Source organism: Rhinoraja longicauda, chromosome 1 (genome assembly GCF_053455715.1).
Source record: "Rhinoraja longicauda isolate Sanriku21f chromosome 1, sRhiLon1.1, whole genome shotgun sequence".
Taxonomy (NCBI): domain Eukaryota; kingdom Metazoa; phylum Chordata; class Chondrichthyes; order Rajiformes; family Arhynchobatidae; genus Rhinoraja; species Rhinoraja longicauda.
In genome coordinates, this window is record NC_135953.1 from 65565688 (window position 1) to 65591450 (window position 25763).

At 42.2% G+C, this 25763-nt stretch overlaps 1 protein-coding gene across 1 annotated transcript in view; it reads left to right on the top strand.

The window, feature by feature from the left end:
• The first annotated feature begins 4149 nt into the window (after window positions 1-4149).
• Window positions 4150-25763, top strand: part of guf1 (GTP binding elongation factor GUF1) — a 38671-nt gene continuing 17057 nt past the window's right edge. The window contains exons 1-12 of the mRNA XM_078399094.1: window positions 4150-4325; window positions 7847-7958; window positions 9951-10099; window positions 11465-11545; window positions 12464-12539; window positions 12684-12769; window positions 13444-13508; window positions 15645-15848; window positions 16441-16580; window positions 19255-19378; window positions 24552-24684; window positions 24831-24974. Of these exons, the coding sequence (XP_078255220.1) occupies window positions 4161-4325; window positions 7847-7958; window positions 9951-10099; window positions 11465-11545; window positions 12464-12539; window positions 12684-12769; window positions 13444-13508; window positions 15645-15848; window positions 16441-16580; window positions 19255-19378; window positions 24552-24684; window positions 24831-24974 (1479 nt within the window). The 5' untranslated portion in view covers window positions 4150-4160. The remainder of the gene's footprint in view (window positions 4326-7846; window positions 7959-9950; window positions 10100-11464; window positions 11546-12463; window positions 12540-12683; window positions 12770-13443; window positions 13509-15644; window positions 15849-16440; window positions 16581-19254; window positions 19379-24551; window positions 24685-24830; window positions 24975-25763) is intronic.

Below are 25763 nucleotides of genomic sequence, written 5' to 3' on the forward strand. Positions count from 1 at the left end.
AAAAACAAGCTCCTCTGATAACCGATAACCTTCACATAGTCCTCAGCTCATCTTTAGTACTTCAATTGTGCTAGATAAATCCATGTACTTTATTTGAATCTGATGTGAGTGATAATCCATTTGCGGAAAGAAATTATCATTCTTTTTTTTCGCCCACACAGGTCTACATAAAGTGTCCAACAATGTCGAGAAGGATATGATCAAGAATTTAAAGTTTTCAACCATCTCTTCTTCGGCACCGTCAATGCAAACTGGGGTATGTGTACGCTTTGCTGAGGTCGATTACTATCTCCTTTGTCTTGCCAACATTGAGAAAGGTTGTTGTCTCAACACCAGGACACGAGGTTCGCAATCTCCTTACTATACTCCGTCTCATCATTATTTGACATCCAGCCCACAATGGTGATGTCATGCATGAATTTGAAAATTGAATTAGATTTGTACATGGCTGCAGTCGTGGGTGCACAAGGAGTAAACAAGGGGGCCGAGAATGCTTCCTTGCAGAGTCCCCATGTTGAGGATTATCGTAGAGGATAATTTGCCCCCTATCCTCACTGGTTGAGGTCTGTTGGTCAGAAGTCAGGATTCAGTTGCAGGTGAATGCTGACACCAAGTCCCACGATGTTTGGTGATAAGCTTGGATGGTATAACGGTATTAAAGGCAGAGTAGCAGTCTATGAATAGGAGTCTGACGTGGGTGTCTCTCTTCTCCCGGTGTTCTAGGGATGAGTGTAAGGCTAGGGTGATGGCATCGTCCGTGAACCTGTTGTGGCGGTAGGCAAACTGCAGTGGATCAAGGCCACTGGGTAGACTGGATTTAATGCATTCCATAACTAGCCTCTGAAAAGATCTCATGATGGTGGATGTCACCCATTTACATCTAATTCCAGTTCCATCCACGCTGATATCAAACCTCCTACACTGTGATCTTTTATTATCTCCAATAACCCTTGATCTAGCACCTTATCAAATGTGTTCTGGAAATCTACATTTTGTATATCTCCTGGTTACCCCTTCATTCACAGCATATTATTCAGCAACCAATAAATTCAGCAAGTAGAAACATGGAACTGCTTGTATACTAAAGAAGACAAAATGCTAGTATAACTAATTTCACATCAGGACACTGCTTCAGACCGATTGAAGGAAGAAATTCATCAACAATGTTTCCCTTTCACAAATCCATATTGATTTTGCAAGAAAATCTAAAAGCCGTTCTACAATAACTTTAATGATTGCTTTGAATATTTCCCCTCTGACAGATATCAAATTAACCCATTGAAAATATCTAGCTGTTTGGGAATTTTAGACAGATTTGTGGAACGGTCCTTGTTTCAGTCTAATTCGGTCAACTCTCGTTTTCTACCAGAATTATTGTACAAGTCCACCACTGATTTTCCAGTAACTGGTAGTCCGGCACCTCCTTTAATCCAGACAAAATTATGTGATCACACTTGAAATCCCCCCCCCGTTAGTGCCCCCAAAATGTGATGTGGCCGATCTTGACTTTATTGGGACTTCTGAGCCGATCGACGAGTCGAATTTGCTCCCTACGACCGGGTCTCTGGAACAGATCTGTCCCAATAGCCGACTTCCATGCCCATTGACAAGTCAAATTTATTCCCTGCGGCCAAGGCTTTCTCCCTGTCGGAGTGGGCACATCCGTTCCTCTCGCCAGCTCTCGCGAGCTGTCATATCTGCTCCTTGACTGCCTAGGCAGACCATTGCGGTACCATTGGGACTCCTCTCGGAGGCCATGACCTCTGTTGGTCCGGCAAAACGGATAATCGAGAAATGCTCTGGAACCAAAGATGCCAGCAAATCAGTGGTGGACCTGTATTAGTATTGACCTGTATTAGTATTGATTCCTGCACACATGCAGCACTTTAACATTTCATTACTAGTTCTAATTTTCACCTGATAGATGTGTACCTTGAAATATTAGCTGACCATTGCCACAATTTTCTAAGTTTCATTTTAGATTTAAATTTAGTTTCATATGTAAAGATGTTTCAGCAATTGGAGCCACGAGGAGGAGTGTTCACACTCTACTAATTGCATTAAAATCACGGTTCATAAATCCCCCTCACAGCTGCCCAAGCAAACAAGGCAACTAGAACAATATTTGCACATCCAGCATAAAAATGTCAGTCCTGCTATTTTTGTTTCCCTTAGCTGCAAAAGGACGAGGGGCAGAGTCTCAGGATAAAGATACATTTTGTACCAATATAACATTCCTCCACCTCCGTGCCTTTTTCTATGGGAAGGAGTCCTCACCACCCAGTGATGATCCCTTCTCCCGTCTCCACCAGTCCCCCTCCCGCCACCCCTGGACGGTCTTCTACCCTCTTTAGACCTCTTTGTTTCTAACTGCTGGCGTGACATCAACCGTCTCAAGTTTTCCACTCCCCTTACCTACCCGAATCTCACCCCCTCTGGATGTACAGCCCTTCACTCACTCTGCAGCAACTCCGACATCATCATCAAACCTGCCGACAAGGGAGGGGCCACGGTAGTCCAGCACGCTGACCTCTACCGCACCGAGGCTAGGCGCCTACTTTCGGACACCTCCTCTTACTTATCCTTGGACCATGACCCCACAGATGAGCACTAGACCATAATCTCAGACCATTTCTGATTTTATTACTTCCTGCCATCTGCCTTCCACAGCCTCCAATCTTGTCGTTTCCAAGCCCCGCACAGTCCAGTCTTTCCCCCAAAATCCATAAACACAACTGCCCTGGCATACCCATTGTTTCTGCCTGTCCCTATCCCACTGAAATGATTTCCACGTTCCTCGACTCCACTTCCTCCAAATCAAAGGCGTAGCTGTGGGCACTCGCATAGGCCCCAGTTATGCCTGCCTCTTTGAAGGGTATGTTGAACAATCCCTGTTCCAGGCGTACACTGGGCCTATCTCCGAACTTTTATCTCCGTTACATTGACGACTGCATCGGTGCTACCATCTGCACCCATGCAGAACTCATGGACTTCACCACCAATTTCTATCCTGCACTCAAATTGACTTGGACCATCTCCGACACCTCCCTCCCTCTTCTTGATCTCAGTGTCCATCACAGGAGATAGACTATCGACTGACGGTTATTACAAACCCACTGACTCCCACAATTATCTCGACTACACTTCTTCCCACCTTGCTTCCTGCAAAGACACTATCCCCTACTCCCAATTCCTCCATCTACGCCGCATTTATGCCCAAGATGAGGTGTTCCATACCAGGACATCAGACATCAGAGATGTCCTCATTCTTTAGAACCTGGGTTCCCCTTTCATCATAGATGAGGCTCTCACACGTGTCTCCATGGTACCCCACGGCATCGCCCTTGCTCCCCCTAGTCGCAACAGGAATAGAATCCCCCTAGTTTTTACCTTTCACCCCATCAGCCATCGAATACAACATATAATCCTCCAACATTTTTGCCACCTCCAACAGGATCCCACCTCTTGTCCCATCTTCCCATCTCTACCCCTTTCCACCTTCCGCAGAGACGGTTCCCTCCGCAACTTCCTGTTAACTCACCCCTTCCCACCCAAACCACTCCCTCCCCAGATACCTTCCCCTGCAACCACAGGAGATGCAACATCTTTCGCTCTACCTTCTCCCTCGACTCTGTCCAGGGACCCCGACAGTCCTTTCACGTTAGAGGTTCACTTGCACTTCCTCCAACCTCATCTATTGTACCTGCTGTTGAAGATGTGGACTCTTATACATTGGCGAGACCAAACGTAGACTGGGCGATCGTTTCGCTGAACACCTTCACTGAGTCGTACCTGATCTACCGGTTGCTAAACAATTAAATTCTCCTTCCCATACCCACACTGACCTTTCTGTCCTAGGCCTCCTCCATTGTCAGAGTGAGGCTAAATGCAAACTGGAGGAACAGCATCTCATAATTCGCTTGGGCAGCATGCAGCCCAGTGGTAGAAATTGATGCATTTATCTTCCATTTCTTTTCAAAAACTCCCCACACTTAAATTGGGATTAAAATGTTGCAGGAGGGAAATGCAGATGCTGTTTTACACCGACACAAAATGCTGGAGTAACTCAGCGGGACGGGCAGCATCTGGGAGCTGCAGCAGAGGTCAAGGTCTAGATCTGCGCCTGCGCACACGGCCGCCTGCTCGGCGGCGCCGTCGCCATGTTACTGCTGCTGCTGCGTCCCTTGGCCCGGCTGCCCACGCCGGGGGCTGCTCGCCGGCTCCTCCACATCAGCCGGAACCGGCGGAAGGACGGGCTGAGGACAGTCTCCTCTCAAGATAGCGGAGAGCAAACCGTGGAGGGGAATAAGCCGCAGCGGGACAAGGTGAGGGCCCGGGACAGGGACAGCGTCGGTTGGGCGGTGACCAAGGTACTCGCGCAGCGAGACGGACCACGCCGTTGACTCCGACTCTGAAGTGCAGTGCGCAACGGAGCCGCCATTTTAGTAAGCAAACCCCGCCGCTCCTACTGCCTCTCGCAGTGTAATCAGTGTTGTGGGGGAACAGTATGTGTGATCATACCATTAAAGTGCAGAAAATAGCTCATCTATCAACTCACATTTTTTTGTTATTTTTATTTTAAAATGTTTTCCCCCTGCTTAATTTCTCTAATTTTATTATTTCTTACTGTTTCTGCCCATTTCCCTCTCATCCTTCCTCCCCAGTCCCCTCTTTTGTGCAGTTTCCCTTGCCTCGTATTGCTCAAACACACACTCTGCACAAATTTAACATATATATATATATGAATGTGTGTTTGTGTGTGAGAGGCAAGATAGAGATAAATAGATCTCAAGGTATTTATTCACAAAATGCTGGAGTAACTCAGCAGGTCAGGCAGCATCTCAGGAGAGAAGGAATGGGTGACGTTTCGGGTCGAGTTCAGTCTGAAGAAGGGTCTTGACCCGAAACGTCACCCATTCCTTCTCTCCTGAGATGCTGCCTGACCTGCTGAGTTACTCCAGCATTTTGTGAATAAATACCTTCGATTTGTACCAGCATCTGCAGTTATTTTCTTACACTAAATAGATCTCAAAGTTCCTTCTCATGGATCAGAAGCAACTTTGATTTAAAGCAACGTTCTATTTCTCTCTTCATATTACTTTTCACATGATGTACATAAACCATAAAGGCGATTTGAATATCTTATAACGACACATTTATGGGTTAGCAGTATATTGCACCAACCCCCCTTCAATTTTACATCATTCAAAAATGAACTTCGCAAACAAGGATTACACTTTATTTCTGTCATTCATGGTAAGATTTACATAATTTTGTGTGCAAGATATACAGGGTTGCACTGTTTTGCATATCAGCTGACCAATTAAAAGATCAGGTCCTGATTTGTACCAGCTCTTCACCCCCCCCCAGAGATGCTGCCTGACCCAGTGATTTACTCCACCACTGTGTCTATTTGAATTGGATTCATGCTTCTGTACCACGTCAGGCAGCATTGGTCATTTTAGTGTCTGTCAAGAGTTTTTAACTAATCAATTCACCATTCAAATTTTCTTGGCTCTAAGTATAAAGTTAAATGTCTTCAATTATATTGTGGATACAGTAGATTCTATTGTTTGCAAATGCCAAATCTCTGCTTCCATGACTTTTTAAAATAAAACAAAAAGAGATACAGCTCGTGGAGGTGAAATTAAAATTTACAGAGAAAGCAAAGAACAGTTCATTAAATATGATCAATTGGCCTGATACAGAGTGAATCTCTTGTGCAAATATTCAATCAGTGACATCCAAAGTTTAAAGATCACGAAGCAGCAACTCTTCAAGAAATAGTTATAAATGTCAACTATCAACATCCAAGAAGTTGAACAAAAATAATTGTTGGCAAACATTTTATATACGAAGAAATCGCAGAGTTGTGAACACTGCCTAGTCTAGCACACATAATCTGCCTACTAAAATGGTGCTGAAATTTACCCATGACCTACTACGGTTTTTAGAGTCGAGTGGTCTATCTTGCTCCTCTAGTATCTTTGGGCGATGATGCTACGCTGCATTGTGACGTCTGTGGCGCGAGCTCTGTCCCGCCCCTTCGCCCGCACATGCGTGTCGTTGCCTCTGCTGCCCCCCCACCCACACCACTGAATGAAATTGACATAGTGCTGGAGTAACTCACTCAGCTGTTCAGGCAGCATCTGTGGAGAGAAGGAATGGCTGACGTTTCGGGTCGAGACCCTTCAGACTGAGTGGACCCACTGATGATGAAGAAGAAGACGAAGAAGAAGAGTTTGATCCAAAACGTCACCCATTCCTTTCTCCAGAGATGCTGCCTGACTTGCTGAGTTACTCCAACATTTTGTGTCTAACTTTGGTGTAAATCAGCACCCGCAGTTTCTTCCTCATACTGAATAAAGGTGGTGTTTGAACATGGTTTACAATCCACTGGCTGAGAGGTGAGCCCACCTGGACTCACACCTATTTCTCCACACGCCCTCCCCTTCCACCTACATTTCTTCCTCTAGTTTCTCAATTCGAAACTCTCCAATCCTTTCGTCTCACACCATCTGTCTTTTCACCCTGGCCTTTGTCCAACTATCTGCTTATCAAAACCTCCCTCGCCTCTATCCACCTATTATTTGTAGATACAAGGAACTACCGATGCTGGTTTACCAAGGAAAGATACAAACTGCAGGAGTAACTCAGTGAATCGGGCAACAACCCTGGAGCATCACTCTTCTATCTTTTTTTCCCTAACTCATGCAATCAGTCTGAAGAAGAGTCTCGAGCTGAAACATCATTTATCCATGTTCTCTGCTGAGTTACTGCAGCATTTTGTATATTTTCACCTATCACCGGCCAGGCATTGTCCTGCCCCTCCTCTCTTCCAGTGTTCTTCCCACCCTCACTCGATCAGTCTGAAGAAGGGTCCTGACACGAAACCTCACCAATCCGTGTTTTCTAGAGATGCTGCTGACCCGCTGAGTTGCTCCAGCACTTTGTGTCTTTTGTTTTTGTAAACCAGCATCTGCAGTTTGTTTCTACTGGCCTAGAGTTTTGTTATGCACTGGTCGCATTGATAACTCACAGACTACGGTTCTGTTTATACAAGGGTTTTTTTGCCGCTTCAAGCAATTGCGTGAAAGTGAGCAAGTAGTAATTGCACACACATCCCTACAGTTTTTAAAGCTGTAGCTTTAAGATCTGGTCCAAAATATTGTGTTTAACTGAACATCCACTGTGTATATATTAAGGATAAAAGGTAGAATGGTATGTTTTATTAATGAACCAATATACATAATTTATCCAAGGGCAATATAATTCAATCATCTTAAATTCAGATCATTTATGTTTGTTGTGAAGATAAAATAAGCAGTGCACACATGTGGTAGTAGTGTTTCAGCAACCCCTTTAAAACATTTATGTGTTTGTTGTATAGTCCTGGAGCAATGGAATGTCTTCCTTCAGCTTCCACTTAATTCTGTATTTAAGATCCTCCTTTGACATAGTTATTTGCTTACTTGAACATTGAGAGGTTGAAAGTAATCACAGCTTCACCGATAGTTTGTTAAACAATTGTGCTTTTTGACATGTATTTTAGATTTGCTTCACACACTAGTCATTGATTCCTTTCCTCACATCAAGTAGATCATTCTTCGCTTGGTTAAGCAAGATAATTAATTTGGTTACTGAAATGGTCTTTGGTGTCTGCTGACCAGCAGAACGTTTCCATTCCCGCATTATCATAGTTGAAGTTAAAGAATCTGAACCAAATGTATAAAACATCATTTTATTAATTATGGAAAACCATGAGCCAACTAGTTCTGTTTTTTTTGATGAATTGTTTCCCCTCTCTTTCCTACGCAATGGTCACAATTGTCATAATCTTTTCCAGGAAAACTACGATCTGTCTAAATTTCCAGTTGAAAATATTAGAAATTTCTGCATAATTGCGCATGTAGACCATGGGAAAAGTACACTTGCAGATAGACTTCTGGAAATAACAGGTACTTTATCTTTTGATTATTATCCTGTATCTGTACACCATGGACGGCTTGATTGAAATCATGTATAGTCATTTTGCTGACTGGATAGCACACAACAAAAAAAGCTCATCACTGTACAATAATAAATTATACCAAGCTAATATTTACAGCAATGAATGATTTTCAAATCCATTTCATAACATTTTTCATAGGATAGTGCAATCATGGTAAGCTTTAGAGTTATGGTAGTATATTACTTCAATTGCTGGTCTTTTATAATTTTATATTTATTTTGTGCAATTGTTCCCTGCTGTATTGAAACAGCTTACAATTATACCTTGGCCCTTGTTTGAATTATTTCATGGTGGAAGCATACTCTGAATAGAAAGAAGCACCACCAATGTCAGAGATACTGTGTGAAGAAGCTAACTATCCCAATAAATGATCAAAATAATATGGAACTGTAAAGTACAGCACAGGAAAGGGTCCTTCAGCCCACACATTCAAACATGATGCCAAGCTAAACTAATCTGCTTGCACATAATCCATTCCCTGCACACCCATATACCCATCTAAAAGCCTCTTAAATGTCACAATCATATGTATCTCCACCACCAACCAGGCTGCACATACCAGGCACCCACCACCCTCTGTGTGTAAAAAAAAAAAGTGCCCCATTCACCTCTAGACTTTGACATTTCCATCCTGGAAAAAGGTTACAATTGTAGATCCTATCTATGCCTCTCATAATTTTATATACATCGATCAGATCTCTCATCAGCCTCTGGTATTCCAGAGAAAACAATCCGTTTTAGTTCAAACTGTCCTTATGGTCCTTTAATTCAGGTAAAAAAATCTCTGCTACACCCTGTCCAAAGCCGCTATATCCACCCAGTAATATTGTGACCAGAACTACTTGCTATACTCCAAATGCAGCCTATCCAAAGTCTTATAAAGCTACAGCATAACTTCCCAACTCTTTTACTCAATGCCCCGACCCATGAAGACAAGAATGCCATGTACCTTCTTTACCACTCTTTCTACTCTGTCTTCTATTATACTTTAGACTTTAGAGATACAGCAAGGAAGCAGTCCCTTTGGCCCACTGAATCCACGCCAACCAGCAATCATCCTGTACGTTAGCACTATCCTGTACGCTAGAATTTTTTTATCAAAGCCAATTAACCTACAAACCTGTACATCTTTGGAATGTGGGAAGAAACACCTGGAAGAAACCCACACGGTCACAAACTCCGTACTTGAGTAGAACGAACAAACTCCGTACAGACAGCATCCGTAGACAGGATCGAACTCTGGCCTCTGGCGCTGTAACGCAACAGATGTACCACTGCGCCACTGTGCCGCGCTAGTGCGTAGGATAGTGCTGTTGAGGCGGTTATTAAGGCTGTTCTGAATCCAATGACCAAGTCATAGTGAGTAGATTTAATATTGGAAGAAATTTATTAAAAAACAAACATGTTTTAAAGTAACATTGATAAAAATAAACCTCCATATGAGGGCAGGTCACTATGTTAAAGCATTTGGGGGGTTTGCCTTCAGTTTTAAGCACATTTTGGTGGATTCTTACATTTTGAGTCATCAGAAGCATGTTGGCCATATGATAGAAAGAACCAAAGATAGACACCAAAAACTGGAGTAACTGAATGGGTCAGGCAGCATCTCTGGAGAAAAGAAATAAGTGACGTTTTGGGTCGAGACCCTAACATTATATATTGGCAGGTTTACTGTATTTAGAAATGTACTTTAGCTGCTGTTTTAAACACAACATGCTATGGTAATTGAGCAAATCTGTGGGGGGAATGGATAGGCAACTTTTTGGATCTTTTAGCTCTTGGTTTCTGTTTGTTCATAATGGACTTATTTTTCCCTTTGAAATGTGTCTACTTAAAAAGAACAATTTCAACTTACTTTTTCCATAGTATAACATTTGAAGATTGCAAGATGAAAGAAACAAAAATACATGTTTTAACATTTTAAATTATGCATTTTTAGGGGCAATTATCAAGACTGAACACAACAAACAAGTACTAGATAAACTGCAAGTGGAACGAGAACGAGGTATTACAGTGAAAGCACAGACAGCAACTCTCTTTTACAAGCATGCAGGAAGAACCTACCTCCTAAACCTGATCGACACACCAGTAAGTTTGCAAATGCCCTCTTTGATATTATCAGCTCCTCTGCTTAAGGCAAGGACAAGAAATATTTGATCTCAAGCTGGTCCATCTAAGATCACTTTTGTGGCTGGGACTGTCCTGTAGTTCACAGGTACAAAGGAATTCACACACACTCCCTATTCACCTTCCACCCCATCAAATGTCCTCACCTCCCACCTTATCAAAGTTATAGATGAGGCTCTCACTAGGGTCTCAATATCCCACAGCTCCGCTCTTGCTCCCCCTCCCCTTATTCGTAACAAGGACAGAGTCCTCCTTGTCCTCACCTTCCACCCCATCAGCCGTCGTATACAGCATATCATCCTCCAACATTTCCGCCACCTCCAACGGGATCCCACTACTGGCCACATCTTCCCATCTTCACCCCTTTCTGCTTTCCGCAGAGACCGTTCTCTCCGAAACTCCCTGGTCCACTCGTCCCTTCCCACCCAAACCACCCCATCCCCAGGTACTTTCCCCTGCAACCGCACGAGATGCAACACCTGTCCCTTTACCTCCCCTCTCGACTCCATCCAAGGACTCAACAGTCTTTCCAGGGGAGGCAGTGGTTCACCTGCACCTCCTCCAACCTCATCTTCTGTATCAGCTGTTCCAGGTGTCAACTTCTCTACATCGGCGAGACCAAGCGCAGGCTCGGCAATCGTTTCGCTGAACCCCTCCGGTCAGTCCGTCTTAACCAATGTGTTTTTCCGGTGGCTCAGCACTGTAACTCCCCCTCCCATTCCCAATCTGACCTTTCTCTTCCTGGGCCTCATCCATTGCCAGTGCAAGGCCCAGCGCAAATTAGAGGAACAGCACCTCATATTTTGCTTGGGTAGTTTACCCCCCCAGCTGACTTCTCTAACTTCAGATAGTCCCTGCTTTCCCTCTCTATCCCCTCCCCCTTCCCAGTTCTTCCACCATTCCTGTCTCCTACTACATCCTATCTTCGTCCAGCCCCATCCCCTGACATCAGTCTGAAGAAGGGTCTTGACCCAAAACGTCACCCATTCCTTCTCTCCAGAGACGCTGCCTGATCCGCTGAGTTACTCCAGTATTTTGTGTCTACCCTATTTCCAATGCTCTATTATTCCACGTAGACTCGGGATCTGCAGATAACTGATTGCTTTAAATTAATTGACGTCTTTTGCCATATTTCCAGTTGGGAGATACATACTCCGAGCTTCAGTGGATTCTTATATTTAGGACTGGTGGCATATTGGTAAAGTTATATATTGGCTTGGGTTTACTGCATTTAGATATGTACTTTATGCAATTGTTTGTTATTAAAAAATTATACATTTTCATTCTAAAATGTATCTTTACTCAAAAAGTTATTATTTTCTGCAGGGTCACGTGGATTTCAGCTATGAAGTTTCTCGATCATTGTCTGCTTGTCAGGGTGTTCTCTTGATAGTGGATGCCAATGAGGTAAATTGATCTGGTTGAGCTTGTATATTTATTACATTCACATTGGTATAGTGCACAAAACGTCCTTTCCATCAAGAAATGCCAATGTGGGAATTTTATCCATAGAACATCTACATAGGAATACACAAGATACATAGGAATGGCCCCTTTGCCTCACAATATTTGTACCGATCATGATGCCAAGTTAAACTAATTTCATATGTTCATGATCTATATCCTTCTGTTCCATGCACTTCCATGTGCCTATCAAAAAGCCTCTTAAACTCCACTATCGTAGTTGCAAATTTTGTTTAACAAGCATTACTGTAGATGAAGAAACAAGAAACTGTAGATGCTGGTTCACTAATAAAGGCACAAAATGCTGGAGTAACTCAGCTGAACAGGCAGCATCTCTAGAGAACATGGATAGGTGATGTTTCGGGTCAGAACTCTTCTTCGGACAGTAGATGAGTTTGGAGAATATTTGACTTTACTCAAACAGTTTATTTTGTAACAAAATGTTCCTTGGACCACCTGCTCTTTTGGAACATGTTATTTTGTACAGTGCATTGATTTAAGGCATAAGAAAATAAGAGCAGGAATAGGTTACTTGGCCCCTCGATTCTGCCCCACCATTAATGGCTGATATGTCCCAGGCCTCATCTCTGCCCATTCCCCATAGTCCCTAATTCCCTGATCCTTCAATAATTTATCCAATTATTGTTTAAATAAACCCATTGATCTAACCTTCAATAACCCCCCATCCCCACCAGGTAGAGAATTCCAGAGATTCACCATCTTAGGTGAGAACAAGTTCCTATGCACCTTAGATTCTAACAACTACCCCTTAAACCAGTAATAATATCCTTTGGAAATATCTCGATATTTACCCTGTCTTCCCATTCAGGATCCATTTTAATTGTATTTTTTTCCCCTCAGGGTATTCAAGCACAGACTGTGGCAAACTTCTTCCTTGCCTTTGAATCGCAGCTAATGATAATTCCAGTGATAAACAAGGAAAGTTTATATTTTTCTCTTTATGGTTGTTTTTATTTAAAATGCAGTGTCATATTTCCATTAATATTTCCAAATGTAATAAAATGGTAGCCACTTGCTTTTGTTCTTGACCCAAGACAAATATTTGTGTTATTATTTCTGCAGATTGACCTCAAGCATGCAAACCCTGACAGGGTTGAAAAACAGATTGAAAAGGTCTTTGATATTCCTAAAGAAGAATGTATCAGGGTACGAATCTTGCTCTTTTTCTTTTGTCTGATTGTTCAATGCCCCTACCCAGTGAAAAACATTTAAAAGTTTACCCAGTTATACCATCACATGATGATTATTAATGTTAGGCCCAAGGTGTCCGAATGTTTCAACATTTATTGTAGCTGTTTAGCAGCAATGCGTGGCAACACATCCCATTGATCAGTAGTTTTCATTTTATTTACAGAGCAAGGCTGTTTCTTTATATAGAACAACAGATAAATTCATAATTTATAGCACAGTAACATTTATTTATTCCGAGTGCTATCTAAAGTAAACTAATGTAAGATGGTATCAGTCATAATGGCTTTGTAACCTAGACATTTTCACATATAAGATGGTGTTTTGCTTGGGTGCCTCAAAATAGATTTCATCTTATCCTGCCAACCCTGCAATTTAGTTTAACAGTGACAGTATATAATTATTGATATTGAAATTCAACACCATTGCCCACATTGCAGTGCCTGAGCTAAAATAGGGGTCAGGATTTGTTTTGCTCCATGAGGTGTACCTTGATCCATCTTGCAAAAATAGTTGAGACTCCAGTTGACTCCGTTTAAAAACAAAGGAATTTGATACAGTTAGATGAAGCAGAGTTCAGGAATTCTGAAAGAGGTTTGTAGTATCTATACTGAATACTTTAATTCTTACAGATTTCAGCCAAACTAGGAATAAATATAGATCGAGTTTTGGAAGCAGTTGTTGAAAAAATACCACCGTAAGTATGACTTAAATTAGCACTTTACTGACATTAATGATATGCTTCGCTTATCCTTCTTACTCGAGTGAAAATGGGGCTCCTGTCACAAGCAACATGATTGCTTCCAGGATGGCTACATGCTGATCGTAAAAATCATAAGGTCAGAAGGAATAGAAGTAGAATTAGGCCATTCGCAGACCTCCCGACCCGGCCTCACCTCGCCGCGCCATATTATGAATTTTGGACATCAAAATTCTGAATTTGTAAAATCAAATGTTGGGAGGTCTGCATTCGGCCCATCAAGTTTACCCACCATTCAATCATGGCTGATCTATCTCTCTCCTAACCCAATTTTTCTGCCTTCTCCCCATAACCTCTGTCAGTGAGGGTTAATTTTAATGTCATCATGGTTCCTAAATATTTGCAAAATTGCTTGATAAACATGTTTCTGAAATGTGTCGAATTACCTCATTGATATATTGTGATGGCATATTTGCCTTACATCTGCCTTTAATCAAACGTGATAGAGCTATTGTTCTTGGCTGATGGTGAAAACCCAATATTGAACGGAGGTGTCATATTGATTTGCAGAGGTCGGACATGGGATGATGACGACTGAGGGAGTAAAACTAACATGTTAGTACTTATAATATTGATGTTAAGCAGAGGTTTATGAACATGGAGAAAATAAGTTGATTTGCTATTTGTCACTTAATGAACAAGAGAGAAGTATAAAAATGTTAAACTTTCTGAGTAGATGAAACATAAAAATGATTATTCTAACATCAATATAATGGCAAATGGTTATTACAATTACACTCAGTTTTTGATGAATTAATGCACATAAATATTTTAGAATCAAATGGCATTTTCTAGTTCACCTTTGAACATTGACCGTGCTCATGTGCCCTCTCAATCCTCATGTCAAATTACAGTGAACTAAATAAACTGAAACCTGGTTTGTTTGAGTTGAAGTCTGTTGTATTATTAATGTATACAGCAGAACATTTGTTCTAAAACACCGATAACACATGACAGTGAGTAACCAAATCAAAGTAGATTCTTGTTCTTACTTGCTCCATATAATGAAGAAGATTTGGTATAGCTATTGATTGACTCTGCAAACTTCAGTTCAAGAAGGATTACAGAGATAGGCAATAACTGCAATTCTTACAGCCTCACCCTGAGTAAAGAATTTAATTCCAAACATAATTTCAAGTGCAGTGATTCATGTCCATTAAATTGTGAATGTATTGAGTAAATGTGCCATTTTCTCAAAATGGAAAATAAACTACATTTTGATAGTGCTGTAAATTTGATCAGATATTTCAACAGATTATGTACCTTATTGATCACTTTGACCGTAACAGCTTCCAGTCATAATAATAGCAAAACTATTAGAATTTGTAGTTATTATTGTTTAAGTCTGACAGCAACCTTTGGAGCCACAAAGGCAGCAATCCAAAAGCTATTGACAGTCGCTCCAGAATGTGCACAGATGGAATTACAAGTGCTGTGAATTTCATCTACTTGTATACTATCCTTGCATGAAACAGTCTAGTTCAATCAGGAATAAGTTGAGTTTTTAATTGTCATAATCATCATTGAACAATCTCTTTGACCACTCCCTTAAAAATCTACTTGGAGTCTCATAACCCCACGCAAAAAATAAAAATGGCAGACTTAGTTTAAAAAATCAATTTTATTCTGATTCTTTTTCTTCTCTGTTCAGATCTTTGTATTCCTTGCTTGTCTCACAGTGAGCAGTCTTTAATTTGATTAGCTGATTAGCATGTCTGCTGTTGCTGGATACCACAGGTAATTTGTAAAAAGCCTTAAACTGAAACTGACATTGGAAAAGATGACCTGAGCACCCAGAACCTGAGAATGTTCTTTTCTGGGTATCTTTACACCAGGTTAATGGCAAGTACTATTTCTTTGCTACTGAATGCAAATTCTATGTCATCATTTATCAGATGATCTAATGTGTGGTGTGGTTTAACCACACCATGAGAACCGTGGCCTGAGTCTGCTGTTATGTTATTTTTGATCTCTGTCATTGTTATATTTTTGTTTAAAATTTGTTTCGTATTTTTTAACACCTGAATTAAAATTGACCGAATAAAATAATTACAAAGTACTTTCTCATTTCAGGCCTCGGGCAAACATTTCAAATCCAATGAGAGCTTTGGTGTTTGACTCCACCTATGACCATTACAGAGGAGTTATAGCCAGCATTGCACTCTTTGATGGATTGGTGCAAAAGGGGGACAAAATAATGTCATCTTACACCAAGAAAGTGTATGAAGTTAATGAAGTCGGAATCCTAAGGCCTGATCAGTACCCAGTAGAAAGGCTGTAAGGAATTTACAATTTCAATTTCATGTTCATAAATAGTCATTTAAAAAAAAAAGACTTGCTTTATGTAGTGCCTCTCACAACCTTGAAATGTTGTAAGACACAGTATATTCAATGAAATACTTCTATAACGTCGCTGTGGTAATGTATGAATATTAGTATTATCATAGATATTAATGTAATAATTACCAGATAATTATTTCTTGTGAAGATAACACAGTCATACAGCATGGAAACAGGTCCTTTGGCGCAAGACACGCTGGACATGCTGACCAAGACACCCCATCTATACTAGCCCCACCTGCCGCATTTGGCCCATACCCCTTCCTATCTATATGTCTGTCTACATTGGCATTAGAATTGGCCAGGACAGGGAGGTCAATTCTCTTGATTATTTTTGTAAAGCTACTATTGTATCAGATTTACCTGAAAGAGCAGAAGGACCATCATGACTGTGCAGTCGAATCTGAAAGATTACACCTTCTACATGTAGGCTCACCTGAGTAGCTGTACAGGAATGTAATTCTCGCTGAACATTACAGCCCAGTTGCCAAATCCACAGCAAAGTAATCATGCTTCTTGTAACTTAAAGGTGTGCTGGACAAGTGGGTTACATGGTAGCTGGAATGAAGGTGGTGAAGGAAGCACAGATTGGAGACACCCTTTATTTACAGAAACAACCTGTGGAGCCATTAGCAGGGTTCAAACCTGCCAAACCAATGGTCTTTGCAGGTAAGCAACATTGCTGTTAAGATAAAGCAACTAATGCACAAACTTGCATTTTAGAATATTTTTCATGTTAGCTTTTCTTGACCCTTAAAGAGACAGTTGGTGATTTATGTATTTGATAATATTTTTCAATATTAAATTATTATTTTCAAACATTTCTTTTTAACTGGTCTGCAGTGTTACTGAATGTTCAGCAGGGGGCAGCACCTCACCCAGCTCTCAAAACTTTCTGGGAATGTATTGGACTCCCCATGCAAGGACAGTCTGTTACTTTTCTGTGCCATTCTGAAGTATTGCAGCCATGCTGAAACAAATAGCAAAGCAGTTGGTTAGCCAGCAATCTTAAACCAGTAGATGTTCTGTCCCAAGTATATTTAACCCTAGGACTTTATATTAATATCTGATGGTCAAAAGTACTGTACTGTATGGTATATAGCAGGGGCCTCCAAACCTTTCAGCATGAGGGCCACATTATATATTTGGCACATTTTTACGGGGCGTAGGAAAAAATAAATACGTTTTATAAATCTAATGAACTCAAAGTTTAGACTAGGTTAAGTTAGATTAGATTAGGAAAGGTTAAACTAGGTTAGGTTAGTTTACATTTGGTTTATATGGCAACAAATAAATAATATTCCATTTTTAAAAAGAGCTTGAAATATTGGAATATATATATATACCGTAGGTATACAATTATTTATAAAACAGAAAAAATACAGTTACCACCACTGGGAGAGAGTGAGAGAGAAAGGGGGGGGGAGAGAATCGGGGTAGAGGGAGCAGCGGGTGGGAGCGCAGGGAGGGGGAGGGTCCGGTGAAGGAACGCCGCCACTTGCTAGAGCTGCTCCCTCCCTCTCTCTCCCTCTCTCCCAGAGCCAGCGAGATCTGTGCCGCTGCTCCACTCTCTTCTCCGGCCACGTCTCCCTCTAATGCAACGAAATAAGAACAAACACAAGTGTTGTTGTTGTTCAGAACCCCGGCATTCCCGGGGTGAGCGGCAGCGGCGGCGAGGAGGGAAGCTTCACTTGTGTTTGTTCTTATTTCGCTGCTTTAGAGGGAGACGGGGCCAGGGAAGAGAGTGGAGGAGCGGCGCACCGACTCTCTTCCCCCCCCCCCCCCCCCCCCATCTCTCTCCCTGGGGTGAGCAGTGGCGGCAGCAGGGAGGGAAGTTTCCTTGAGTTTGTTGTTTGCGAGGAGGCCTGTGATCTCTGGCCTTGTCCCGGCTCTGGGTCGGTGGCGATCCGCTCTCCGGTGAACCTTCTGCCTCCAGTCCACGCCGCCAAAGAGCTTGCTGTGGGCCGGATAAAATCTCGTGGCGGGCCGGATGTGGCTATAGTTTGGAGATCCCTGGTATATAGGATGGACCCCATTTAACAGAGACATCAAAATAATAAAATAAACTCAAAACATAGTACAGGATTGTTGTGATTACGTTTTTCAAAAGATCAATTATTAAAAATAAAATCAAATATATAGCTGACCAAATTATTTGTTGGGGGTGAGGGTGTGATTGGCAGAGAAAACTAGTGACATATAAAGCCAGAGGGGGCAGATATGGGTGGTAGGGGAGAGGGGAAAGAGGAAGGATTATAGGGGAATGTGAGACTTGGGGATGGGAGTTGAGCGTACAGAAGCGACGAAAGGAGCAGTGTGGAAGAAATGTGTGTGCACCGGGGGCTTGTGAGGGGGATAGAGAGGATATTGCTTAAAATAGGAGAATTCAGTGCTTATACCGTTGGGTTGTAAGCTATCCAAGTGGAATATGAGGTGCTGTTCCTCTAATTTGCATGTGGCTTCACTCTGGCATTGGACAGAAAGGTTGTGGTGGGAATGGGAAGGAAAATTGAAATGGTTAGCAACCAGGAGCTCCAGCAGGCCTTGGTAGACCAAGTGCAAGTGTTTGGACAAATGGTTGCCTCGTCTCCATTTGGTCTCACCAAGTCAAAGAGGCCGCAGTGTGAACACCAAAAGTAGTTGGCAAGATTTGAAGAGGTAGGTGAACCTGGAAGGGCTGCTGAGGTCCCTGGATGGAAGTGAGAGGAGCTGTAGGGACATCTCCTTCGGTTGCTAGGGAAAGTTCCTGGGGAAGGGGCAGGTTGGGTGGGGCAGAATGATTGAAGAAAGGAGTTGCAGAGGGTGTGGTCTCTATATAAAGTGGAAAGGAATACGGATGGGAAGCTGTGCCTGGTGGTGGAAATGTTGGGAGAATGATGTGTATTGAAGGGTCCCGAACTGAAACATCACCTGTCATGTTTGGCACCCCAACTTCTTGTACAAGTGGAACATGATGTCCCAAACTTCTGGACTCATTTCCCTGATCGATGAAGGACAGTGTGCCAAAAACCGCCTTCACCACGCTATCTGCTTGTGACATCACTTTTGTGGAACTATATACGTACTCCTAGATCCCACAGCACTCCCCAGAGCCCTACCATTCACATTTAAGGTCCTGCTCTGGTTTGATCTCCCAAAAGGTCACATCTCACACTTATTTGAATTAAACCTAATTTGCCATTCCTCAGCCCACTTGCCCAGCTGTGATTCTTGATAACCGTCTGCAATGTCTGCGATACCACCTATTTTAGTGCCATCCACAAACATACCTTGTACAATCTCGTCAATTTGAATGCAGTATTGAGTTTGGTATTCTGACCCTTGTAACGGTTTAATTTCCAAGGAATGTACCCTGTTGACCAATCTGAGTATACCAACTTAAGGAAAGCGGTGGAGAAGTTGACACTGAATGATTCCAGTGTGACAGTTCACCGGGATAGCAGCCCAGCCCTGGGGGCTGGTTGGAGGTAAGTGGGAAGATTGTTACCTTAATTTGTGGCTTTTCATCATTTGTAATTCAATACTGTTCTTCTCGGTACAGTATTGAACTAAGTCTCAGCAAAGGATTGTTGGTGATCTCTAGCATTTATTTCGGTAGAATGTGCTTACCAATATTAAGAAATTAAGAATTTAAATGAAACAGTTATTGCACCGAGGGCATTAATTACTTTTCAGACTTTAAAAAAATCAGCCTCTACGTCTTCCACTGATATGACATCTCTTTGAACCTTCATTTAAAACAGTATTTATGATTTATGAAGAGTAAATGACTGGGTTTGTATATGGTTCCTTTTCATATTTTATAGATCTTTGTACTTTACTGGGAGGAACAACTTAACTTCATTGGATATAGATGAAACGGGTCACTATTTAACTGAATGTGACCTTGTGTGATTAAATTGTGATCAGTGTATAATTTGGAAACAAGGCTTCTTCCAATTTCAATATCTACAAATTTTTGAATTTTGAAATAAAGCTTGTTTTGATACAGAATCTGCTTTATTAGCAGATGGAAACGATAGAGGAGGGATAAATGGTCCTTGTCAGATTGGTAGGCTGTGACTAATGAATCACAGGATCAGTGCTTGGGACCAAACTATTCGCAATCTACTTTGATGACTTGACTTGGGGGGACTAAATGCTTCATTTCCAAGCTTGCTAATGAAACAAAACTAAGCAGGAATGTGACTAGTGATGATGCAAAGAGGCTTCAAGTTTGATTAGTAGGACTAGATGTTACAATCCCTAAGGTTTGCACTACAATTGACTGGTGTTGTTCTTGGGGGTGACCACTAGGTAATGTTGCTACCATTCAGACACATCTTCAGTTGTGTACCTCAACGTCACTGGGTGTTTTGGCCTTTTATCACAAGACACCCTCAGTTGAGGCAGGCCCACCGCAGGGTGATCAGACCTGGGTGTGTGTCTTATGGTTAGCCTCTAGATGGTCACGTGGCAGCCCAGACAGTATCTTTTCTTTTCAGCCACAGCCAGTGACTGCTCCGTTCGGCGGCATTTGCAAGTTCTTTGATTGCCCTCCTTTGGGCCTGCCATCTGACTCCAACTTCCCTCAGGAGCCTTGCAGTGGAACTGGCTACAAAGCCCCTGCACCCCACCTCCACTGGATGCACTCTTACACTCCAACCTCGCTCCTCTGCCTCCACTGCAAGGTTGGAATATCTCAGCCTTTTCCTTTCAAATGCTTCGTCCACAGCCTCCTCCCAGGGCACCGTCAGCTCAATGATGAAAACACGCCGACAGGAGTTGGACGAGAGGACAAGGTCTGGTCGCAGGTTGGTAGCTGCGATTTCAACTGGGAAGGAAAGCCTCTGGCCTAGGTCAACCCGCATTTCCCAGTCTCTGGCCGCGCTCAGTGGGCATGAGTTGAGAGGCGAGGTGGTAGTCTTCCGTTTCTCTCCTTCCCGGATGAACGATGGGATTTGCGGGAATGTTAGCTGGGCATTGATAGGCATGGCGTTGGTGGTAACTCTCTTGCACTCGAGTGCAGCTGCCAAACACCTCAGCACCTGGTTGTGTTGCCAGGTGTATCTGCCTTGTGTTAGGCTGGTCTTACAACCGACCAGGGTGTGCTTGAGGTTTGCTGGAACTGCACACAGAGGGCAGGCTGGATCCTCTCCCAGCCAAAGATTTAAGTTTATGGGAGAGGGAAGGACGTCATATGTGGCTCTGATAATAAAGCTCAACATACTTGACTCCATGTTCCACAGCTCACTCCATGTGATCTTCCTCCTCTCAATGCTATCCCACCTCATCCAGCGGCCTTGCTTGGCTTGAGATATAGCTTTGGCACACCTGGCTGCTTCTTCTTGGCGACGCACCTCCTCCACCACCAGGTGCCGACGTTCAGCTGGAGTAGCCTTTTGCCAGGTAGGTTTCATTACTCCCAGGCCAAAGCCCCCTCGGCCTTGTTGGACATGGCCCACTATGTCCCGGTGTCGGAGGGAAGATTTTGCATCCTGTACCACTGCTGCTGGAGTCCATTTCTTCCCTGTTGCTAGGGTTGGAGCGACACCTCTAACTATTGGGTCCCGGGATTCTGTTAGTGTCATGTCCAGCCTTGCTTTGGCACATTTGAATTCCTCCACCAGGCTTGAGACTGGCAGTGAGTGGGCTCCATTCCCATAGAGCCCTATACTGCTGAGGCATCTCGGTAGCCCAAGCCACTTCCTCACTTGTGAGTTCACAAGTCTCTCCAGCTGGTTGACATGGGATAAAGTGACCTCATAGATGGTAATTGGCCACATGAGTCAGGGCAGCAGACCGAATTGAAGGCACCAAAGCTTCAGCTTCCCTGGGAGAGCAGTGTTGTTGATTTGCTTGAGGCCACTGATTGTATCCTGCTTGAGTTGTTCCACCTGCTCTGCGTCCTTGAGGTGTGCGGTGTACCATCGCCCGAGGCTTTTGACAGGTTTCTCCAGGACAGTTGGTATTGTCTCATCAGTGAGCCGGCCTTTGACGATGGAAATACTGCAGGATTTGCTGGGTTTAATCTCCATTTGTGCCCATTTGATGTTTTCCTGGAGTTTATCCAGCAGGCGTTTGGTGCATGCTTTTGTTGTTGTTATAGTAGTCATGTCGTCCATGTACGCCCTGATTGGAGGAAGACTCAGCCCACTCTTCAAGCGTTCCCCTCCAACTACCCATCGTGATGCTCGAATGATTAGCTCCATTGCCATGGTAAACATCAGAGGAGAGATGGTACAGCCCGCCATTATGCCTATCTCAAGGTGCTGCCAGGCGGTGGTGTTGTCCTGTGTTGTGATGCAGAACTGGAGGTCCTGGAAGTAAGCTTTTACCAGCTTTTACCAGCTTTGTGGTGACCTCTGGGACCTGGAAGAAGTTAAAAGCTGCCCAAAGAGTCTCATGGGGGCATTGGCAAGATCTAAGAAAACCACGTGCAGATCTCTCTTTTCTTTTTTGGCTGTTTGTATCTGGTGCCAGATGACATTTGCATGTTCCAGACATCCTGAGAAACCACGTACCCCTGCTTTCTGCACTGACGTGTCAATGAAGTTGTTGCTCTGCAAAAACGCAGAGAGTCTTTGGGCCACAATACCAAAGAAGATCTTTCCTTCCACATTCAGAAGGCTGATCTGGCAGAATTGGCTAATGGTTGAGGAGTTCTTTTCTTTGGGAATTAGGATCCCTCCTGCCCATCGCCATGCCTTAGGTATGATTCCTTTCCCCCACGCCACTTTCATTAACTTCCAGAGGTATTTCAGGACACCAGGAGTGTTCTTATAGAGCCTGTATGGAATGCCATTGGGCCCTGGGGCTGATGCTGATCTTGCTCGTTTAACTGTGTTCTCCACTTCCTTCCATGTAGGAGGTCTTGTGTCCATCGGGTGTTCAGGTGGGTGAATAGGTGGCATGTCGTCTGGAATGGTGACTGGCTCATGCCTCAGGTTGTCGGAGTACATCTTCCTCAGGTGCTCCTCCAATAAATATAGGTCGGCTAAGTATATGGACAAGTGTAGAAAGGAACTGCAGATGCTGGTTTAAATCGAAGATAGACACAAGATGCTGGAATAACTCAGCTGGACAGGCAACATCTCTGGAGTGATGGAATGGGTGATGTTTTCAGGTTGAGACCCTTCTTCATTCGGACTGTCTGAAGAAGGGTCTTGACCAAAAAACATCACCCATTCCTTCTCTCCAGAGATGCTGCCTATTTACATGGATAACAATATGGCAGATGGAATACAATGTGGAAAAATATGAAATTATCTGCTTTATTACAATAAAACAGAACTGCTGAGTATTTTTAAATAGTAAGAGATTCAAAATTGTCAATGTTTTAAAGGACCGCACATAAATCACTGAATGGTAACATGCAAGCACGGCAGGCAAATAGAATAGTAGCTTAACTACAAATTGGTTTTGAATACAAAGTAAAGATATGATACTGAAATTATATAGGATGTGCTGGTAAACATCCTTGAGCTATTGTGTACAGTTTTGAACTCCTTGCGCTTAAAAAATATCATCTACTTGCTGCAGAGAAAGTTAACATAGATTCACCAGACTGGTTCCTGGGGTGGCAGGTCTGTCATATGAGGAGAGATTGAGTATGTAAAAGCCTCTTAAATAACGTATTGTATCTGCTTTCACTACCACTCCAGGCAGCTCATTCCAGGTATCTAACACTCTCTGTGTAAACCAAAAACCTTCCCCTGCACATCTCCTTTAAACTTTGCCCCTCTGACCTTAAAGCTATGCTTTCTAGTCTTTGATAGTTTCACCCTGGGAAAAAGATTATCCTACCTCTGCCTCTCATAATTTGATATACTTCTATCAGGTCTCTCTTCAATATCCAACACGCCAAAGAAAACAAACCAAGTTTGTCCAACCTCTTCTGGATATTAGGTGAACTAAGTAATAGAGTCTAAGAAGATGTTTTTTTCTACATTACGAAAAAGGAGTGACTTTTCTACAGCCATTCAATGACAGGGATTTTCCTGTCTTACTATGACAAGCACAGAACAAAAGGAGTACCTTTTGTCAAGTGTCATTGACTATTGCAATAACTTGCTGATTCAGTACTATCATCCCTTTTACATTTTCACACTCCAAATAAGTCCTGGTAAATATAAGAATTATGATACATGTTTCTATGTATTTTGGTTTTAGCATTGTGCATTTTTTATTTTCTTTGTAACTTAATCTATTTGCACACTGGTGTGATCTTTTTACCAATGTCAACATAAAACCAGCCAAGCTATTGTAAGTCTTTCTGTGACGCACATGGTACATGTATGAAATTGGATAGCCGTGTATTAGCAATTTGGTGATTATGGTCCTTAATTTGCTTTAGTGTTCTTTCACAAAGATAATGTTAGAAGGGACCAAGGGTAAAAGCACTTAGAATTCAGAACGTTAGAATCCTTCCATTTCAGTGTTATAGTTAGCTTAAAAAAAACTCATAATGGAAAATATCTGGATTCACAGACACGTATTCTGCAGTTAATTATTTAAAGGTCATAAAAACTTTAATGTATATATTCTGTAAATATGTTTACAATCACTAAGTTGCATTAAGTTACATTACAATGCTGTATTTGTAGAAATAAATAGATGTTACTCTATAGTTGAAGATAAATTAATCATTCTGATTGCCAGGTTAGGTTTTTTGGGACTTTTGCACATGGAGGTATTCAATCAACGATTGGAACAAGAGTACAATACATCAGTCATTCTTACTGCCCCTACAGTTCCATACAAGGCAGTGCTATTATCCAGCAAATTAATTAAGGTACTGTATCTTTAAATCACTTTTCGCACCTAATACATTGAAGTCTGATTGCATTGAGAAATTATCTATGACTGGCTAAGCTTTTATTAATAATATAATTTCAAAGAATTAGTAACAATTTCTACAATATATTACTTTTATTTTAGGAATACGGAGAAGAAGAAATTACAATTTTAAATCCATGCCATTTTCCTGATAAGAGCCAAGTTAAAGAATATCTGGAACCTGTAGTCATCGGCACCATCCTCAGTCCTGATGATTTCATCGGGAAAATAATATCTCTTTGTCAGGTACAATTAATCTGCTGGAAAGCAATAATCAACAGTTTATTTCTTCATATAATGTAATGCATGGTTTTCTTTCCAAACAATTGAGCCAAGAAGTAAACAGTGGCCTTAACAAATAACAAAAGATAGTAAAGATGAAATGAAATATAAAAATAAATGTGTTTGATCATTAGTGAGGTCCTGTTCTCTGAGATCTAATTATTTTGGGATGAACTGTTGAATGTGAGAGAGTTTGCTTCCTGCTAATGGAACCACTTTTGCAATTTTTATACTCTGATAATAGCAGTATGCGCAAGAGTTAAAGTAGGGTTTCATTTAAAGATAGTGTCATTGTCCATATTACTGGTCACTTATCCTCTGGATCTTTCTCCACTTCTCCCACATATGCCCTGACTACTATTCTTGGCCCTCTTTTGACTTGTGCCTTTAGTTCTCCTTAAGAGTTTATTGGTTTAGATGGAATCTTAAAAATCTCTGCAGGATTTACTGCAAACACGTGTAGGAAGCAATTCGAGATGCTAAAATTAGTGTTAAATGTCAGTTGATTGCATACAACAATTGATAGGAACCTAGTGAAATAGCAGCAGTGGGCAGAGGAAGAAGCTTGGAGTGTAGGTAAATGAAAGAGGGATGGGGGGAAAAAGAAGAATCCTGGTGGATCTGCTATCTCACAGCTCCAGAGATACTGGTTCAATCCTGACCTCGGGTGCTGTCAGTGGAGTTTGCATGTTCTCCCTGTGACTGCTTGGACTACCTCCAGATGCCAGATTCCCCCACATCCTAAAGGCAGGT